Genomic DNA, 21,110 nt, shown 5'->3' with positions numbered 1-21,110 from the left:
TAACAATTTAGGTTGAGAAAGTGAATTCAGTAAGTGTTACTCCATATTCATGATGTGCACCTACAAAATAAAGCAGTGTGTACTCAGTTACAGGTGCAAAATCATTTAATTCAATTAAATTGTGACAAACTTAGTTCATTCTGTCTAGTTGTTTCTGGGTAAGGGAGAGAAAGAGCTGTGGATTTTAATATACTTTCTTATTAGCAGTCCATCCTTTTTCTCAATTTCTTCTTTAAAACAAACTTTTTAAATTGGGAAAACCACATAAATGTCTAAATACTTGTGGCACAATCATACAGAAATTACAATGTCTAGGACTTCTTTAACTTCAGATCTGTTTCAGACCTTTACCATGGAACTTTTTATTGACAACTGTCCAGACTCTTAGATTTGGATGTTACAGTAATGGACATAGAGATCTGTTGATTGTTTTCATTATTATTACTATATTCTTTTTCCATATAATAGATATTTTCTTTTGTTCAGTTATAAACACAGATGATCTATGCTGTAAGTATTTCATGCTGCAGAAATGTTGGATTTCTGAGGCTTAAGCTTCACACGTGATGATACGTTAAATTGGTTCCTAGGGTTACATTGTATGTGTGTTTTCAGAACTTTTCACTGCAGATATAGTTTAAATGCAGTGAAAGTAGTTGCTTCAAATTTGATAAAAGGAGGAATGTTTCAGTGATCTTTAAGGGTGATAAAACATTGACAAAATCACATAATCTGGCTGTAACCCAAATTCTTTTTGCAGAGTGCCATGGGCTAAAGCTCGACAGGCTTATTTTAGCCGTGGAAAGAACAAGCAGTCCTTAGATGCTGTTGAGAAAGCAGCATTTTTTGTGACATTGGATGACATTGAGCAAGGGTACAGGAAAGACGATCCGGTCAAGTCGCTGGATGCATATGCAAAATCCTTAATACATGGCAGATGTTATGACAGGTACAGTATTAATTCGGTGGAAAACACCTTTTCTTTTTTAGAGTTACACTAATACATATGAATGAGTGATTTAAGCTGATGAATTTCATGGAATCACAGAATGGTTTGGGTTGGAAGGGACCTTCAAAGATAATCTAGTCCACCCACCTTGCCACAGGCAGGACATCTTTCAACTACATCAGATTGCTGAAAGTCCTTTCCAACCTGACTTTGCACGCTCCCAATGATGGGGCACCCACAGCTTCTCTGGCAAACCTGTCCCAGTGCCTCACTACCCTCATCGTAAAAATTATTTCTCCCTTGTGGTGAATCTAAAACTACCTTTTTTCTGTTTATAACCATTGCCCCTTGCCCTATCGGTATGGGCTGTAGTAAAAAGCCTTTTTCAGTTTTCTAAACCTTCTTTATGTATTGAAAGGCTGCAAACTCTTCTCCAGACTGAACAACCCTAACTCTCAGCCTTTCCTCATGGGAGAGGCATTCCAGCCCTCTATTTTCATGGTACTTCCTTGGACTCACTCTAACGGGTCCACATCCATCTTGTACCGGGGACCTCAGGGCTGGATGCGGTACTCCAGGTGGAATCTCATAAGAACAAAGTAGAGGGTGAGAACAACCTCTCTTCAACCTGCCAGCCACACTGCTGCTCATGCAGCCAAGGATATGATTGGATTTCTGGGCTGCAAGCACACGTTGCCAGCTCATATCCAGCTTTTTATCAACCAGTGCTCCCAAGTCCTTCTCAGCAAGGGCTGCTCAATCTGTTCGTCCCCCAGTCTGTTGGTACTGGGGATTGCCCTGACTCAGGTGCAGGACCTTGCATGCTTGGCCTTGTTGAATTTCATGAGGTTCAAATTTATGTCTTTTTATTTAAATATACTATTATTTATTTTTTTTTTAAAAAAAGACACTGAGAACTAGTACTGGAATTTTTGAGAGAGATGAAGTTACAATAATAAAAATGCTTTTGAAATGTACAAAATCATAAGGAGATCTTAATTTCTTTTGTAGGTGGTTTGACAAAACATTCACTCTGATAGTATTCAAAAATGGCAGAATAGGTCTGAATGCAGAACATTCTTGGGCAGATGCTCCTATTGTTGGACACCTGTGGGAGGTAGGTGTTTAGTGCAAAAAGTTAATGCAGAAGATAATGTGATACGGTCCGTGCAACAGTCCTGAAGTTCAGCAGCTACTTTCAATCTCTTGCATTCATGTTTCTGATGAGTGATTATGGGCCTGTTCCCACAGCGACTGTAGAATTAAAAAAAACACCCAAACCCAACCAACCAAACAGCAAACCCTTACTTAAAAGTTGCTGTCCTTTAAATTTAATGTCTTTGTTGCATTTTTAATGAGCATGGATGACTTCAGAGAAAAATGATACAGCTCCCATCTACCTTGTTCATAATATTCTAAATCAATAGGTTGACTCTTTTATTTTGCATATATATGTATATATGCCTTTGAAGCACTTAAGCTTTCTTGTGCTATAAGAGTCGCACTTAATTTCAAAATTTAAAGAAATGGTACAGAGTTTGCCTTTTCCTTTAAGCTATTGTTTGGCGAGATGCAGATTGAAACGCTGTTTCAATTATCTCTTGTATTTATTTGAAATGAATGGAATAAATGCACTTTTTGTCAGGTCTGTTCATCATAAGCTTAATTTATTACTTGGAATCCTACTTGATTTTTTTCTTCTTTTTAAAGCGTAAAGCCATGAACAGTTGCATAACTTAATAACTCAAAACTATTTCATAAACATTAGCTAATTCTGGTTTCATTATATATTTGTGCAAATGGGTCTCAGGTCTGACTGGTGCCCCAAGTAACTTCCTTATTTTATTGTACGAAAGTTTCCATGTGCGTAAGAACAAAAAATACTCATTGCATTCTCTAACCAGGGAAGAAAGAAGGCCAAGTTGATTTGAGGTTGACTTGACAGCGCAGCTTGGACTAGCTCAATGGCAAAGTTACTTTGTTTTCTTTTATTGAATAATGTTATATGCTTTAGTTCATATCTCTGTGTTTACTATTAGTTGGTTCATTTTTCTGCTAAGAATTAAGATGACTAAAATAAACTAAGCAGGATTTAATTTCTTAAAAAATGACCTGTTGTTGTTAGCTCTTTATAGACTGTCTATTTTTAGAATAAAATGGATTAAACTTTATTTCATAAATGGCATGTTCTGACTACTAAGTGAAAAAATTAAATTAAGAGATCAGAAATATATATGTAGAATATGCAAAAGATTTTTGTCAATTTTTTTCTTTCCATATTGAGCAGATTCCAATCTGTTGATAATTCTGGGTTGGTTTTTGTTTGGGTGTTTTGTTTGTTTTGGGTTGGTTTTGGGTTTTTTTTCTTTACACTGAGGAGGATGTTTGAAATCTTGTAAGACAGAGCCTTTTTTTTGTCTGTGGTTCATGCTCTGTTCATCTTGAAAACAGTCTGCTTCCCCACCCAAGAGCTCTAGTGCACGTATAAAATAAATGGCAATTTTGAGTGGGATACGAATCTTTAAAATGATTACATTCATGCAGGGATGTGCAGTTACTCTGAAATAAACTGTTTCTTGATGAACAAGTTTTGACAAATAACAAACTCGAAGAAATTCTCTAGAACCTAAATTGAACAAAGGTTGTGAAATCTAAGGCTGAGTAGTTTTTACTATTAGTAAGTTTGAGGTGGGTTTTTAATTGAAACGTTTTGATTAATTCAGTAGCACCTAACAAAACGTGGTGCATTTTGAGTGTAATTGAGTAGATGTTTGTGCATATCTGGTATTCTTCCCACTCAGAACAAAAGTAAAACAGAGGGCTTCGCTGGCAGGCCCTTTCAGTATTTAGAAATGGATTGTATATTTATTTCACTGTGTACTGAAAATGGCTTATATTGCTTTCACAATGAAACCCTAATTCCACAGCAATATGTAATGTGTTGTAATTCTGATGAAGTGTCATTTTTTGCAGAATGTCATGGCAACTGAGTACCTTGAACTGGGCTATTCGGAAGATGGGCATTGCAAAGGAGATATCAATCAAAATATTCCTATTCCTACCAAACTACAGTGGGAAATTCCAGCAGAAGTAAGTACAGAACAGCTAGTGATTTGAGGAAGATGCTCCTCTTCCTCAGTGTCAAATCATTTAAGTAATTATTGATAACCCTATAAATCAGCTTAAAATTTCTTTGAGTCCTGTAAGATGTGTATTTCATGTGTGGACATTACTCAGTTTACTTAAAAAGATATCAGGGTTTTCTAACATCATTCTTAAAAAATTCTGGCCAGGAAATGCCAATTTTTTTATTAGAAACTTTCTTGGTTGGCAACCAAGAAAATAAGTGGGCACTTATTTTAATTATCAACTATATTAAAATAAGTGACCACCTAATTTAAATAGTAACTGTATTCAAATAAAGTTTATGTTGCTGGGGTTTCATTACTGTTGTCACAACAAGTGCCTTTGTGTAACACTTCCTGGAGACTGGCTGTCTTTTTTGTGTTCAAAATTCTGCATACATGTCTAATAAGATTTGATAGTTTTGCCTGAGTTCAAGAGAAACTGCCACCGCCTATTTAGATTTTAATTTTGAATAAAAAGGTGATGGTTGGTGATATGTTTAATTAAACATGTATGACAGATTGGAAGCCACACAGCTATTGCCATTCTTTCTCTGTGGATCATTCTGGTATGTTCAAGTGATCTGAATGGTCTTAATGCTGGTGGGTTTTTTTAAATATAATTTTTGGACTCCAGATGTGTATTGGCTTAAAACTTTAACTTTTTGGCAAACATAGCTTCTCTTTCTCCAAAGGGAGTTTGTTTAGATAATGATGTTTCTGGCATGCATAAAGACAACATTTCTTATTTATCAATTAAAAATACTTGCACTTTTTCAACAGTTCTCGAATGCCATCGAATGTATGTATAGGCATATATGCATTTATTTATTTATTTATTTTAGTGTCAAGAAGTGATTGAGAGGTCTCTGAGCACTGCCATAGCTTTAGCAGATGATGTGGACTTCTACTCATTTTTCTTTGATGCTTTTGGGAAGGGATTGATAAAGAAAGCAAAAACCAGCCCTGATGCCTTCGTGCAGCTCGCCCTGCAGCTTGCTCACTATCGGGTAAGAAGAACAGACTGTTTCTGGCTTATAGAATCTCGTTGAATTTGGTATAGCATGTTTGTAATTAAAACGTGACTGTGTAAACTACTTTAGAGTGATCTTTGACTCCTTGTGCAAAGTTATTAAAGACATTCAATGGAAATTACTAGCTAGAAATTAATTGTCCAAAGCTTGGTGTATTGACACCCATGTAACTTTTTTTTTTCTCTTCTGCTTAGTTGGTCTATCCCTGGGCATTTTGGACTTGAAAGAAGTAGCCATGAAACTTCTAGTAGCCAATGTTACACTCTAAATGATGTTACACTTTCAGTTTGGGGTCACCCTTAATTCAGTGGTCATGAACGCTCCCAAACAGGATTAACTGAAAGGCCTACCTGTGTTTTCTTCTATTAGTTCACCTTTTCTATAATGTGCTTTCAGAAAACACCAGTGTAGCAACATGCATGTTTTTCATTTTGGCTTCTAGCTGTCACGGTTGAAATAGTGTTCTTTTTTTTTTTTTTTTTTTTTTTTAAAGAAAAGTGATTCCAAATGTTTTTTCAAAGCATCCAGATTTCCTTGCTGTTTTCAGCACCTACAGTCCTTCTTACCTTTGTTTAGGCTAGCTACATGGCAAATACTCTAGTTACTTACCTAGCTCCTCTATTTTGAACACCCATCCTCAATCTAAAACTGAACAGACTTTCACGATCTGTTCTGATGTGTATTTTAGACAGGTAGAGCTGTGAAGGTGTTAGATAAACTTCTATCATTTGGCAACCTTTAATCTGTAGATTGTGCACATCTACAGGAAATACAGAAGCCCTGCTTTCTGGATTTTGCAGACTATTTTCAGTTCTCACACTCTTGAAAATCCCCACGCTGGCATGCACCTCCATGCTATTAAACTTTTAATTAAAAATACTTTCAAGGATATTAGTTTTCTCGATTGCTTACCACAGCTGTGTTAATTAGGAAGCCACTGAAATAGTTTTCTGATAGTCTTTGAATCAGCTTCTGTTTATAAGCTGAAGGCGACCGAATATAAAATGCAGAGGGAAGTGCTTGTGAGTCTGGTTGTTCTATTAGCATTTGTCAAATCCAGCCTCTCATCTTGTTTGACTTTTTTCTTTAGGTAAGACTGCTAATGGTGGGCTACTAAAGACTTAATGCTGAGTTTAATTTGTGGAGTGATTCATATCCTGTGTGCTTACCTTGAACTGTTGATTAAGAAAGTGGGACTAAGTCTGTCTAAACCTTTAAATTCTTATTTTTCCCTTTTCAAGGACATGGGAAAATTTTCTTTAACATATGAAGCCTCTATGACACGCTTGTTCAGAGAAGGCAGGACTGAAACTGTTCGTTCGTGTACTGTTGAATCATGTAATTTTGTTCGAACCATGGAAGACCCAACCGAAAGTGTAAGTTCATGTTGTTGTTGCCTTATACAATCCATAAGGCATGTGAGTTATCACTAGATATCTGTAAAAGTTCCCAAATTATTTTTTAAACGCTTAGAGTGATGCCTTTGTTTTTTAGCAATGAGGTGCAGCATAAGGTAATTGTCCACATTTTCTGGGCTATACCAAAAGAGAACGGCAGTAACTTAGCCAAATATGCCATTTCTTACGGTTCCTAAGCTTCAGAAAACTGAGATGACTTGTGAAATTTTTGTAACTTCTAGAACTCAAGCATAGATTTGTAAATCAAATAAGGTCATACTAGTTAGGCTTTCCTTCCTGATAGGGAAGCAAGTGTTATTCTCAGGAAATAAGTAGTTGCTCTTCTATGTTGACTTCGGTGGGCTTTTTAATCTTTCTTGTAATATTCTGATTAGTAAACAAAGGAAGCATGGCCTAGGGGAAAACTTCTTGGCTTGGAAATCTTGGACAGTACTGGTCAAAATGTTTGCTGTCAAAATGGAAGGGTGGAGGACAGTTGTCGTGAGGGCTCTTTGTTCTTTAATTCACCGCTAGCCACAGTTTTTGCAGATACAGTTGATGAAATAAATAATTACAGGTTTCACTGGAAAAGCAGATTTTTTTCTTAAATATGAATGTACTAAAGGTTTTGCATCCAGGCCTGAGTAACAGCTGCACAGGTAGAAGTTCTCATTAAAAAGATGGACTGTAACAATCAGTAACTGAACACTGACATTCAGTGCCATACCACTGGAAAAACTGGAGCACTCGCTTTAGTCTTGCCCTTTAATTTTTAATAGTCTTTTGTTACTGCACTTCTTTTCTAGTGCAGCATTAGCTAGGGTGATGTGTGCAGTTTTGGATACCACATTTGAGGTACGGATGGACTGGAAAGAGTTTAAAGAAGAGCAAGAAGGATGGTTATAAACCTCTTAAGAGGATCTGTGAGGAGAGTTTGAACTTAATTATTCTTGCCTAGTCTAAAGAAGAAAGAACACTGGAAGAGGTTGGGAGTCAGGTTGTGCTCAAGAGGATAAAAAGGCTGGTGCAGAGATGATGGGAACAATCTGTCCTCTGTCCCAAGAAGTAATAGACTTAAATTTCAGAAAGAAACACATTAGGGAAACATTTTCTGCTGGTAAGTAGAATAGGTAAGGAAGGAAATAGTGAGAAGCCTGAAACAGCTTGCTTACTTGGGAGCTTATTTTTTCGTTTGGAAAAGCTTTAAAAGTTACATAATGGGTCATTGAGAAAAGTTTTAGTTGATCACATCTTAGGGCAAAGAGGTCTAAGCACATGAACAGTTGAGGTTTGTTCTTTAGAAAGAAAGAACCCCATGATTCTATGATTAAATGTTACTTCAAGAAAACAGGTGCACAGAGAAAGAGAGATACTTTTTTCTCCCTCCTCTTTCTGGAAGTTCTGTGTATGTAAAATCCCTTTGGATTTCTCAGTGTGCTCTGCTGGCAGCTGTGATCAGACCAGTGCAAGTCTGAAAATCCAGCTGCGTTGACACGTGATACATAATGTGCCACAGCTTACTATATACAACTACCCTGTGTATAGAAAGTAATTTTGGCATAGCACCTATTTCTGACGTTACAGCTATTACATCTCTGCAGTTAACATTAACGTATATATTGAAGGAATAAGAAGGCCCATACATCACAAGATCATATGTATGTATTTATCTATATATCTCAGGCTTCGTTCTGCTCACATATTTATTTTTTTTTTATGGCTACTACAAACAGGATTCTTTTAGACTTGTTGATTCATTACCGCCCTTCATCTGGAATGATCGGCCACAGAGCAGAGGAACTCTGACTTCATAATGAAATTTTTAGGTTTTGTGTGTCATGACGGTTATATTATAGGCATCTATATATTATTTTAGTAAGAGTTGCCTGCCTTTACTCCTTGCTTCTACTGTTCTCAAGCTTTTTCCTTAGAATTTTTGCTGAGCACTTCTATCCTCCGTGGACTATCCACAAAGCTTTGCTCCTGACTGCCAATAGTAGGCATGCTTAGCATGACTACTAGTGATTTATTAGTTTCTCATGCTGGAGGCAAACAGGCTGCTCACTTTGTCCCAGTTAAATGGTGTAAAATGAAGTGACGCTGGAGATAAAAAGAGACAAATTGCCATATACTCAGTGTGTTGCATTCCACATTATAAAATCTTAACAGGGTATTTGTCATGTTTTGAACAGACACACTCTTTCTGCCCTTGCAACATTCATCGTGTTCATGGCCTCATAGAATATTTTGAGTTGGAAGGGATCCATAAGGATCACCAAGTCCAACTCCCTGCTCCTCACAGGACTAACTAAAACTAAACCGTATGACTAAGAGCATCAAACAGACACTCCTGGAACTCAGACGGGCTCGGTGCCCTGACCACCTCCCTGGAGAGCCTGTTCCAGTGGCCAGCCACATTTTCAGTGAAGAACTTTTTCCTAATGTCCAGCCTGAACCTCCCCTGGCACAGCTTCGTTCCATTCCCTCCATTCCTATCACGGGTCACCAGAGAGGGGAGACCAGCACCTCCCACCCCCCTGCGCCCGCCCGAACAAGTTGTAGACTGCAATGAGAGGAGGCCACCCCTCGGCCTTCCCCTCTCCAAGCTGAACGAACCAAATGCCCTCAGCTGCTCCTTACAAGTCGTGCCCTCGCTGGGGCTGCTCTCCAGCCTCTCGTCCCCTGGGTTGTATGGACAGCCAGGGTTCCCCATCCCAGCTGCAGAACCTGGCACTTGCTCCTGTTACGTTCTGTACGGCTGGTGCCTGCCCAGCTCTCTGTCTATCCAGGTCTCTCTGTAGGCCTCTCTACCCTTGAGGGAGTCCACAGCTCCTCCTCATTTAGGATCATCAGCAAAGTTACTTCAGGTACGTTTGACTCCTGCGTCCAGGTCCTCCACAAAAACATTCAAGAGCGCTGGCTCCAAAATGGGCCCTGGGAGCCTCGCTGGTGACTGGCTGCCAGGCCGGTGTAACCCCATCTGTTAATGACCCTTGGAACCTGACCCGTCAGCCACTTGCTCCCCCAGCACATTATGGACTTGTCCAGCCGTGTGCTGGGCAGTTTGTCCAGAAGGATGCTGTGAAGACCCTTGGAAGCTTTGCTAAACCCCCAAACCCCACATCTACTGGCTTCTCTTCATCAGCCAGGTGGGTGACCTTGTCATAAAAGGAAATCAAGGTAGTTTAAACAGGATTTTCCCCTCATGAACCGGTGCTGGCCGTGACCAGTGACTGAATTGCCTCTCAATTGTTTTTCAATAACTCCCAGAATAACCTTCTCCATGATTTTGTCAGGCACTGACGTGAGACTGACAGGCCTGTAGTTACCAGGGTCTCCCTTCTTGCCCTTCTTGAAAACTGGGATAACATTTGCCAGCTTCCGGTTGACCGGGACCTCCCCAGATTCCCCAGACCACTGAGAAGTAACGGAGAGGTGTTCCGTGATAACATCTGCCATCTCTTTTAGTATCCTGGGGTGAATCCCACCGGGCCCCGTAGCAGCATAGTGTACCTCCAGCAGCAGCAGCAAGCCTCAAACCAGTTCAGAGTCAGCTGGGAGTTTATCATCCCCCCAGTCAGAGCCTTCCAGCGCAGGGCTCTGGGGGTCCCAGGGCCATTTATCGGTGTTAAAGACAGAGGTGAAGGCGGCATTGAACGTCCCTACTTTGTCTTTGTCCCTGTTTGTGAGGAGCCCTTTTTGCTGTCCTTCCAACACTTTGGAATTGCCCGCTCCTGAGCTCTTAAAGAAGGCTTTTAAAAAATGACCAGCGTTCATGGACCCCAATACTTGCAGTTTTGTCAGTTTGCCTTCTAAAATGGCTGTTGCAGTTCCACCTTTTCTTAAATCATGTTGAGATTTACACTTCAAACCTTTTAAGACCAGTGTGTCTAGAAACTATACAACAATGTAGTAAACTTGAGTTGTAATCATGTTTGTTTATGGGGTTAGATCACATTGTTCTCATTATGCACTGTTTATAGCAGGTAATAGCTGACACTTGCTAATACCTGAAGTTAAATACATGAAGCTGAAAAAAATGGAGGATACTAGTATTTGGTGTTAGTTGCGTGCATTGTCTTAAGTGCTTTAGGCTTGAGAACCGTTGCTGTACATCAGTTTCTTCACCTCCATCCTCAACCCAGTTTACTTAACTGATTTTTCTTCACCTGTTTTAAATTGTTAGAGTGAAAATAAGCTGAAGTTCTTTCGAATTGCTGCTGCCAAACATCAGCACTTGTATCGTCTTGCCATGACTGGTGCTGGCATTGACCGCCATCTGTTCTGCCTTTATGTTGTGTCCAAGTACCTTGCTGTAGATTCTCCTTTCCTAAAGGAAGTAAGTGACTTTTTACTGTAATTAACAGTTATCAATAATAATCCTTTTTTTAGTGTTTTGTGATATCTGCCTGTGTACTTGTAGAAATCTGGTTTTCCTAAGAAAAAATGTAAAAGTTTAGCTAGCTTTGCCTAACATCTGCAGGTAGATTGCAAATTACTTTCATTTTGCTTTATGTATACACTTAATAATATACCTACAGTAACGCTTTCTGTGAGCTTTGTAGTGTAATACGTGTTATTAAGCATTATAAGAGAGATATAGTCAGTACTATAAAAAAATACTGGTTGTTAGTGGTTTTTGCATATTTTTCAAGACAGCACAACAGAGCCTGTGAGTTTTCTCTCAAGAATTTTTTTGCACTGTTAACAAAATCACTTTCTTTTTAAGTTACTGCAAGTCAAAGGAGCTGTATACTGCAATTTGTTTTTTAATGCACAACATTAATGTCACTGTTTATTACAGTGACAAATGCTTTATTACTTAACCTAGGTTTTAAATTGGGTTTTATCGAAGTAATTATATTGCACTTGTTCATGCTTTCTGATTAATAAAAAAGTGTGTTCCAGTTTGTCTTCAAATTAAGCTACTTGCATTTGTCTGCTTGCCCCCCTAAATATGAGTAGTGGCTAAGTGAAGAGTAAAACAACTTTCTACAGCTTCTGCAGACTTTCAAGAGACTAGTGCATTGTTAGAGATTTTTACAAGCTTTTAACTTGATGTAGTATCTTACTGGGATTTGAATATGGCCATTAATGATCTTGTTGTTGACAAGACTTGTTATGCAGAATTCACCACATTATAGACTAGGTTAATCTATTTTGAAATAGCATTTCTATAGGAAGAACTTTTATTCTCTTTGAGGAATTGATGTTGTGACCTCATATGTTAATGGTTTGCATATCAGGACAAGTTTAGCTGTTTCTTTTAACCTTCTTAATTGTTTATTCCATTGAAATAGGAACTGGACTTATCCTTAGTATTGCTTTATTGAGTGCTTTCTAACTTACCTTGGCTAGTTTTTGAGAAAGTTTGCATGTTATTAAACAGTGTGTTATACTTGTTTGCATCTCTTTCGTGTCTAAAGGTTTTGTCAGAGCCTTGGAGGCTGTCAACGAGTCAAACACCACAGCAACATATTGATCTAAAGAAGAACCCTGAGATGTTATCCTGTGGTGGAGGGTTTGGACCGGTATGTTTGCTAAATATAGGTACCTTTTTAAAATGAGTCTAAAAATTTCAAATCTGTAGTACCTTAATGTTGCACATCAAAGGTGCAACACGTGCTTTTAAATGCATGCATCTAATGCTTTCCCATGATGTGGATGTGCTCAGAAAAATCTATATCTCCTTTTTCTCATATCCTGCTGCAAGAATAAATTATTCTTAAGGAAATACACAGTTGTCAAATGTGGTACATGGCTTCATGGCAGAGAAATCTAATAAAGTGGGGGCTTTTATCACATTACCTGTGCCCAGAGCTTGTGTACATCAGGCTATTATTACAGTGACAAATGCCTTATTACTTAAACTAGATTTTAAGATTGCGATTTGTAAAAGTAATTGTCCTTGTTCTTTATAGTTCCTGATTAATTAAAAAAATGTCTGTGCTTTCCTCCAAATTAAGCTGCTCACAGTGTTCTGCTTGCCTTCCGAAGTGTGAACAGTGGCTAGAGTCAAGAATAAAACCATGCTCTACAGCTTCTGTAACCTTTCAAGAACTAGTGTATTGTTAGAGATTTTACTTGCTGTAGTATTTTACTGGGATTTGAACATGAACATTGACGATGATATTGTTGTTAACAAGATCGGGCAGGCAGACTTTATGGGGCTATACACTAGGTTAATCTGTTTCCAGCGAAAGAACAATGAGAGGGATCACAGCACTGCTCTTTGCCATACAGAAATTAGGATGACAAGTACAGTTTATTTTGACTGGTTTGTCAAGTGGAAGTTGGGGTTTTGTGGCTATTAATTTATTTGTGTTTCTGATACAGCTTTTGGTAGTTATTGAAATTGGAATGAGTTTAAATTGCAGTATCAAGGAAGTCTAGCTATTGCAGTGTTGCTCATTCATGAAAAACTGGCTTGCTCCAGCAGATTGTAAAGCCTGTATGTAGAACCCCCCAAAAGGTGTGGTCTGACAATAAAATAGGGTTTTGGCTGCAGGAATTTCTAATGCTTTTTTCCTTTTTTTTTTTGTTTTTTTCTAATGCTACATTAACTGCTCCTTCTTATTATTTTTTCATTCCTTTAATTTCCTTCCTTCAGTTGTCTGCCTCTCCAAATAACCCTGCTTACATTTCTTTTCATCATGTCTTGTATCCTTACAAAAACTGTCCTTTGGCTTGCTGAAGTAGCCCAGAGATTCAGTACATAAGGCTTTCCGTGTGTGTGTTTGTTGGTTTGGGGGTTTGGTTTGGGTTTTGGGTTTTTTTTTTTTAAGCATTCTGTAGAATATAGCCCTGTAACACTAATGGAGAAATTGCTATTGGGCTGCTTAGCAGCAGTGGCAGCAAAGAGCTTGAAGGCTGTGATCCTCTAAGAAAGAGATGAAGGAGGGTGGCAGTAGGACAGTCATTTTACTACGCACACTTTAAATGTAACATCAAACTGAGGCTTGGGACAGTTAATGCTGCTGATGTTGAAACCAGACCAGAGCTCTGCTCGTGATATAGGTCTTCAAAATTGTATCTTTGCTGTAGAGTCAGATGACTTTGCTTTTGGGCAAGTTTTCATAACACAAGGTTTGTTTACTCAATATTTATGTTCTGTGTGTGTTTACATCCGCAGAGTGATCCCATGAAACAGGATGTTTAAGCATACAACTGAACTATTTTATTCCTTTCTACTTAAGCACTGAAGCTGTATAGCTGCTTAGGACCAGACCTCGATAGAAGAAGGTCTTTAAACAGTCATTCTACTTAAAAATACTAGAGCTGGGAAATATTACAGACACTATTCAGACTTAGTGCACATTTAGAAAACATTAATTCCATGCACTTCAGATGAGACTAGAACTGTTTCTTTAAGCGGAATCAGTCTTCAGAAATGATGCATTAAATGTGGGAGCTTAAATTTTGCTCAAGGAGAAATTGCAGCTGATTTTTAAAAGTGTATGGTAAGAATTGCATAATTACATATAAGATAATTCGGAAATGGAAGGAAAAAGAAAGGTTTAGAACTTGTTTTTCTCTTCTGTCTTCCCCTAGGTGGCTGATGATGGTTATGGTGTTTCTTATATTATCTTGGATGAAAATTCCATTCATTTCCATGTCTCCAGCAAAATATCTTGTTCTGAGACGGTAAGAGTCAGTCCTTTCCTATGGTCTAATAAATCTCTTTTGATATCTGCTTTCTAAAACTGTTCTGCTCATTGTCTAAAAAAATTTAGTACGATTTTCAACATACAGTTATAATGTGGGGTGTTTTTTTTCTCAGCATACGTGGTTTTGTTTGGGGGTTTTTTTCCTCTTCTTCCATACATTTAATAGCTTTACAAACCAAGGAAGCAGCATTCTATTTTACTTATGTTTTCAAGCATAGAGAAAGCATATGGCCCAAGGTCATCTTTACATGTGTAGTTCCCTGGAACTCATGTAAAATGACTCTTACCTGTCCCATAAACAGTAAGATGGCTGTCTCCTGCTTTTTGTTATTACAGTTTTGCTTTGATTTGTCTCTGGCTGCAGTTGTAAAGACATTGTAAAATGTACGCTCGATGTTCTTTAAATCTTCTTGATTTAGATAATACTGAAAGAAGCTGGCCCATAAATTGTAATCTGTGCTTGAGAAACATAATTAATCAAAAATTTATCAGAATGTAGTAGATGCTATGAATTCAATATCCTGCCATTGCAGAGGCATGCTTTAAGTGAGCTTCAATTCATCCTTCCCATTTAGATTTTTATGACTTCATTAAACATACTGAGTTTGCTCAGGATTACATTGCTGAACTATTTTTCTTCTTTTGACCTTAACTTGCCCGAGAGATCTTGGTACCTTTGGTTAATCATTAAAGATTAGGAAATAAAACTTAGGTTTTTTCATTGTTCAGATTGTTCTTCAGGTGCCTGTTAGCTTGTACTTTAAATTTCCCTGTTTTTTACCTATTAGTCAAGTCAAAGGTCCATACAGAAAAAGCAGCATTTCATGTGCATGGCCTTGATATTAGTAGGGTCTTCGCAGTAGGTCCTGTAATGTAGCTAATTATTTATATATGTAATCTTAATTTCTTCCTTGTACTTCCATTCATCTGACACTTAAAATGAACAGAACAAGGTCATAGTTTGTTTACAATTAAATTTTCATTTTCAGTATTTCATATAATTTTTCAGTGGCAAACGATTCAGGTGTCTGATGGGAGCTCAGATACAAAATGTTTTCCTGTTCTTTCAGTACTTCTACATAATTAGTCATACACATTCTGAACATTCTTTTGTTTTCTGAAAATTAGCTTTTGCAAAATCTTATATTAAAAAAAACAGTACCAAAATCCAGCTGTTTTAAAGTAACAGAAAGCTATAGATTAATCTGATCTCAAAAGGAGATGATCTCAGTTCTGTCTGTAGGAAAGTAAATGCATAATGAAGAACTGCTTAGTAATAGCATAAAACTGGATTAATGTGTATAACATTAAAACTTTTGTGGTTTAAATTCCTCATTTTATGGTGAAATACGTGCCCTAATTCTGTAACCTCTAAAATTACAAGATGTTAAAAGGTTCCTCCTTTTGCATAAAAGTTAACTGTTGATTGACAGTGTAAGTCTTTGGTTTTGTTTTTTGTTTTTTTTAAAGGATTCTCATCGTTTTGGAAAAAACATCCAAAAAGCAATGGTTGACATCATGGGTTTATTTAACCTTAGTAAAAACTGTACCAAGTAAATTGCCTTATTGGTACCAAGCAATCTCCTGTTGTCGGGATGAGAACTCTTCTGCACAGTGAATGAGAGCAAGGTTTGTCAAACAGTAGCTGGCGAAGAAATTAAGTCAACATCATCTTGATCACCTATGAAAACCTTAGCAGTGTATTGAATGTTTCATACTTTTTTCAGTAGTTTTAAAGAGTTCATTTCCACAAAGGATGACTTGGAATCTTGTATGTTTTTAGGGATGAAGTATAGTATCATTGCATGAAGCCATGTATATTGTAACTCCTGCAGTTTTCTCTTAATTTGTATATGCTTGCTCTTTTTTTACTTAAAATTAGTCTACTTGTATTCCAGAATCAAAGGGATAAAGCACACAGTCTTTAAACTCAAATACTAGAGAACAATTTGCTATGTATTAATAGCAGAATCTTCTTCAATGTATCTGCTGCTTTATGTCAATGAATGACAAAACTTGTAGCTGTTATACCTTCATCGCTTCTTTTGGCTTTTTAAAAGGTAATTGCTGTAAAACATAAAAAACCCCCAATAATTCCCTGATATAACACACTGTAACATATCAAATAGTGGAATATTTTTTTTAAGAAAAACCAGCAACCACCATTGGGTAGTGCTACATTGGGTGTCACCTAACTAGCAGGTATCACATTTTTCTTACTACTTACAAGCATGTTTGCCCACATCATTGACTTTATTTCCACATAAAGAAATGGACCTGTGTGCTTGTTCATGAGAGTGCCTTAGAAAAAGAAAGATCCTAAACCCAGGAAAAAATCTTATGCTGGGAGTTGGTTTTACATTGTCTTAGTGGTAAAGGAGGTGAAGTAGTAGTAATGAAGATCTAGTTTTCAAATTGTTAGGTTGATGTTGCAGAAGTAGACTTCAATATGTTGCCATATGGTGCAGTTAGGTTTAAAGCTCTAAGGAAATGTTCCCATCTTAAATGGCAAAGATGAGTCCCTACCAAATGCAGGAGTAACTTTGTTGCAGAGCTACAGATGCTCATGTGTTTCTTTTGGTGAATGGTATTGGCGGTCACTTGAGTTTCTGGGTCTCAGTTAAATGCAACCTGTTGGATAGTCTATGAAGCAAGGCTGCCTGCGGTGGCTGCTGAGTTGCAGTTTGCCTGCTTTCAGCCTGGAAGGACCGCTACTACATTGCCAACCATCTGTGTGAGAGGGGCAAACTATTAAAGCTGTGGAAAATAGCTCCAGAATGGGAAAATCCTGGCCTTCTCAAACCCCTTTTGGGAGATGCTCTTGGTCAAGCACAGTTTCTGAAGGATCGGGGGGGGGGGGGAGCTATTTCACTCAAAAAGGAGCATGTTTCCAAGTGCAGAAATAAAATGGCTACTACAAAGAGTAACCTTGTGCGTGATGCTTCTCTTCCCCAGGCTTTACAGGTGTGGTTACTTCTTACATTCTGCAGTGCATTAAAGTGAACCTGTTAGCACAGCAATTTATTTTTTTTTTAAACGTAAGGTACATGGTGTCTAGTAATACAGTGAATGCTGCTCCAGAGCTATGCTGATTTTAAAAAGTCCTTTGGGGTCGATCGAATACTTCTCATTAAACTTTGAATGTTTTCTGGCCAGTATTTCTAACTTTCTATGCCTCTTCATGTTGTTTTTACTCTGATCTAGCTATTAAAACACATGTGTATGTACATTCGAAGGGGGAAACCTCAAAGATCCCACATGCATTCTTAAGCAAATGCATGCTTAAATAAATGTAGGAGCACTCACAGAAATTGGCCAAAGACACTCAGCATTTGATTAGAGTACGGTATGTGGGAAAGGAACACTTTGAAATAAGCCTTACTGCAGGTGGCAGGCCTGTCATTTATCATACTGCAACAATTTTATACTGATCCAGTCTTTTGGAGCTGCAGAAATAATGCACTGTTTAGTTTTTCTTTTATTGACCACTGACCAGTCTGTGCTTAAATTAACTAATTAGGGCATATTGGCTTGTAGGATTTTCTTTAGAACGAAAAATGTTTAGATTTGACTCTCAGGTTTTAAATGTTTCAAGTCTAATTGTAGTTACTGCAGTTATCAATGCAATTTTACATTCTTAGAGAGTAAGTATAATTGGCACAGAAAGCTGTTTTTTTATTGTAAATGTTTTAAACATTTTTGTGGTGTTAAATGTACCTTTTTTAATTTGGGATAGATCATAACTACTAAACAGATAAGATTTTATTTCATTTTTGTTAAAATGTCAACAGCATGTAAATAAAATATGCCTTTTGGATGTAAATCTTGAAAATCCACAGTGAATGTAGGTTATTAATAATTAATTTAAATCTTGATATTCAATATTCTGTACATACAGTAAAACTGCTTGCTTTTTTCCTGAAAAGCCTTAGGAATGTAACTGAAATTACCTAGATATGAATGAACCATCTAGTACACTGTTCTTTATTACAAGGTAAAATGTTCATATTCCAGGAAAATTATTAATTTGTTACTAAAACCTTGAATCATTTAGTTACTGGTTTAAGAGATCGAAGGGTCAAGTAGGTAGTAGAAGTCAGGTTGGATGATGGTGAATTGACCTGTTTAATAAACAGCAGTGTGGAACTGATGGAATACCTCAAGTGTACATATTCCAAATTACTTATCTCAGCTATTTCATGCCAGAAATTAGAAGAGCATTAAGTGGCAACCATTGTCCAGTGGCAAATTAGAGGCAACCATTGTCCAGCATTAACACCATTCCAAACTAAATATTCTTTTAAGGCTTGGGTTTTTTTGAGGGACTAAGGAAGTGTGTGTCTGACTGAAAATTGTGGTTCTAATTCACCCCTTGTACCAATTGTTTTCTCATATAAAAGATATTAATTTAAGCTAGATATTTTTTTAAAATCTTGTTCATTTACTCTGCATCTATGGTTGGTTATTTACATTCAATAGTTTGTCTCTATTTTCTACCCTCTTCTGTGATTTCAAAAAATAAAATAAAATTTCACAATTACCACTACTTTAGTACAATGTTTAATATCTTTTGTATCTTCTTCCCATCTCCCTTGCTGCTGTTTCTGGACTTGTGAAATCATTGCTATTAAATCCAGTTAGGAATGGCAGTAGCAGACTATTTAGCAGTGTTTTATACATGTCTTGCTAGTTAATAAGGAATGTGATAATGAAGAATTTTTCTTTTTCAGGTTCAGTAGAAAGAAGAAACAACTTAGGGTTTGCTTTAGATGAGCTTTATTCCTGAGATCCAAATAACTGCTGGGATGTTTCTGTGAAACAGTCTGCAAGCTAGTGGGTAGCGCTGGTTTGATCTTTACAGTGAATAACCCATAGAATGTGAATGGTAAGGCAGTGGAGAACTAGTGTGGGCACAGAAAGTTAACGTTGTTATAATGTTATTTGCTTTATCTGAAGATTCCCAGTACCTGCAGACTCCTTTGAAATGGCATTAAAACTGGGGACTAGTTTCGGAAAGAGCCAGGCTCCGTCTCCTTTGCATTTTCCCTTCCACTTTATGGCTCCAGGCTCAACAGGCCTCCTTTCCTCACAGGAGATGTGCTTCGGGCCCTTCCTTCATCGTCTCCAGGGCCCTTCCTCATCACCACGGCCTTTTGCTGGACCCCCTCCGGTGGTTCCCTGTGCCCCTTGTGCTGGGGACCCCCGAACCACCCACAGCCCTCTAGCTGCGGCCTTACCGCTCTTCCACACGGCTTGTAACAAATCGCCCCTTACTCGGTGCCAGGGACCGGGTTAATCTTTGCCTCTTTGTAACACGAGGTGATTTCCAAGGGGAAATTATACTTGACACATAAACGGAGGGGAGAAGCGCGGCGGCGCCCAGGCTGCCGGGGGGGGCGGGGAGGAGGAGGGGGAGCGGGGCGGGCGGCGCTCTGGCGCGCTCCCAGCGCCAACGGCCGCGGCGGCGCCTGAGGGAGGGGGCGCGGGCTGCAGGTGCGGCCTGGCCGCCTGCCCCTGCCCGGGAAAGCGGGGGGGTGGGCCGGGCTCCGGGGCAGGGGGGTCTCCCTACCTTGCCCCGCGGCGCCTCAGAGCCGGTAACAGTTCCCAGACAAGTCAGGGGGACGCGGGTTGCTCGGCCCTCGATGGTTTCCAGTCCACTCAGGGGGATGAGGGGTGCTCGGCCCTCGATGGCTTCCAGTCCAGTCAGGCGGATGAGGGGTGCTCGGCCCTTAACGGTTCCCAGTCCAGTCAGGGGGACACGGGTCGCTTGGCCCTCCCCACATTGCCTTACTCTAACTGCAGAAATAATAGTGATGGCAGCGCAGGTGCATCTTGGCTTATGTCTTTTCAATGCTGGCCTGGCGATCATGTGGGTAGAGGTGCTTTGGCTTGTGTGGTTGGTAACTGGCAGCAGCGATGTGGAAAGTACAGATAAGGTTCAGTCTTAACGTGCTACTTGCTGACACAAACTTCAAACAGTGTAATTATAGCTGCCTAATAAGTGTACTACGTCAAATTTGATTGCTTTTTTTGACTACTAAGGCTGAGTAGCAAAACTTCGGAAGTCTGGATGCTGTTAACATTATTAAGAGTTAACAAATAATGTGTTCTTAAGGTAAAAGCAGCTAGTTTTGTGTTGGCATGGTGGCCTGTGTTTTCTATAAGCTAGATTCAGAACCCCAGCAACCTCTTCCAGCATTATGTTTTTAAGTTTCATAGTTACATGTTAGTTGGGTTAAACTTCAGTATTATAGATACGTGTTTGGCTAAGACTATTTCATTCACTTCTAGATAGAGAAACTGTTCGGAAGAATAGCGAAACAGAAAATTTATTTGTCTTCAATGAAAAAAGTAAATACGAAGCAGCTGACAGTCCACGACTATGGAGAATCAGATATTGCTTGATACAGGATCAGTAATTGATAGCGGTCTTGTAACTGAAACATTTAATCAAAATAGACCTGTTTGTTCTGAAAACTTCAATCTGGAAACTGCAGTAATTAATAATCCCAATGAAGGAGGATTGCTCTCTAGGCAAGACAATCGTTTATGCACTGTAAAAGCAGAGGAGACTTCGTTAGATCACTTCAAGTATCCATTTACCATTGACAAGCAAAATACCATAGTAAAACTGGAACCCCACCCACATGGAAACAACAGCTGCAATGGTGAAGATTTTGAACAATACAAGGAATTAGGTTTTCCAGAAGAAGCTTATCACATGCATTCACCTTATCTGCCTTCAGATGGTGTCCACCTCCTTTCTTCTGTAGCAATGCAGCTTAAAAATTGCAGTGGTCCAACGTCAAGCGTTTTCTCTCCAGAAGGAACAGTCAATCAAAATGTCAGAACAGTACCAGTAAGATTAAGTGAAACAGAAATTTTTATATATTGTGACATAAATGTGGGGAATTGCCACATAACATTTCCATGGGATT

At 38.5% G+C, this 21,110-nt stretch overlaps 1 protein-coding gene across 11 annotated transcripts in view; it reads left to right on the top strand.

Annotated features, from left to right (window-relative positions):
- Nucleotides 1-18,718, top strand: part of CPT1A (carnitine palmitoyltransferase 1A) — a 45,801-nt gene extending 27,083 nt beyond the window's left edge. For 10 of the 11 annotated variants that reach the window (XM_037403074.1, XM_037403070.1, XM_037403077.1 and 7 more), the window contains 9 exons: nt 761-949; nt 1,961-2,066; nt 3,923-4,039; nt 4,920-5,084; nt 6,350-6,484; nt 10,692-10,844; nt 11,932-12,036; nt 14,057-14,149; nt 15,643-18,718. In XM_037403074.1, coding sequence (XP_037258971.1) covers nt 761-949; nt 1,961-2,066; nt 3,923-4,039; nt 4,920-5,084; nt 6,350-6,484; nt 10,692-10,844; nt 11,932-12,036; nt 14,057-14,149; nt 15,643-15,729 — 1,150 coding nt within the window. In that variant the 3' untranslated portion in view covers nt 15,730-18,718. The remainder of the gene's footprint in view (nt 1-760; nt 950-1,960; nt 2,067-3,922; nt 4,040-4,919; nt 5,085-6,349; nt 6,485-10,691; nt 10,845-11,931; nt 12,037-14,056; nt 14,150-15,642) is intronic. The other variant, XM_037403079.1, reaches the window with a different exon arrangement.
- The last annotated feature ends 2,392 nt before the right edge of the window (nt 18,719-21,110 follow it).

The sequence above is a fragment of the Falco rusticolus genome, chromosome 10, assembly GCF_015220075.1.
Source record: "Falco rusticolus isolate bFalRus1 chromosome 10, bFalRus1.pri, whole genome shotgun sequence".
Classification (NCBI taxonomy): domain Eukaryota; kingdom Metazoa; phylum Chordata; class Aves; order Falconiformes; family Falconidae; genus Falco; species Falco rusticolus.
Note: the sequence above shows the minus strand (reverse complement) of the source record. Positions and strands in the feature narration are given on the sequence as shown.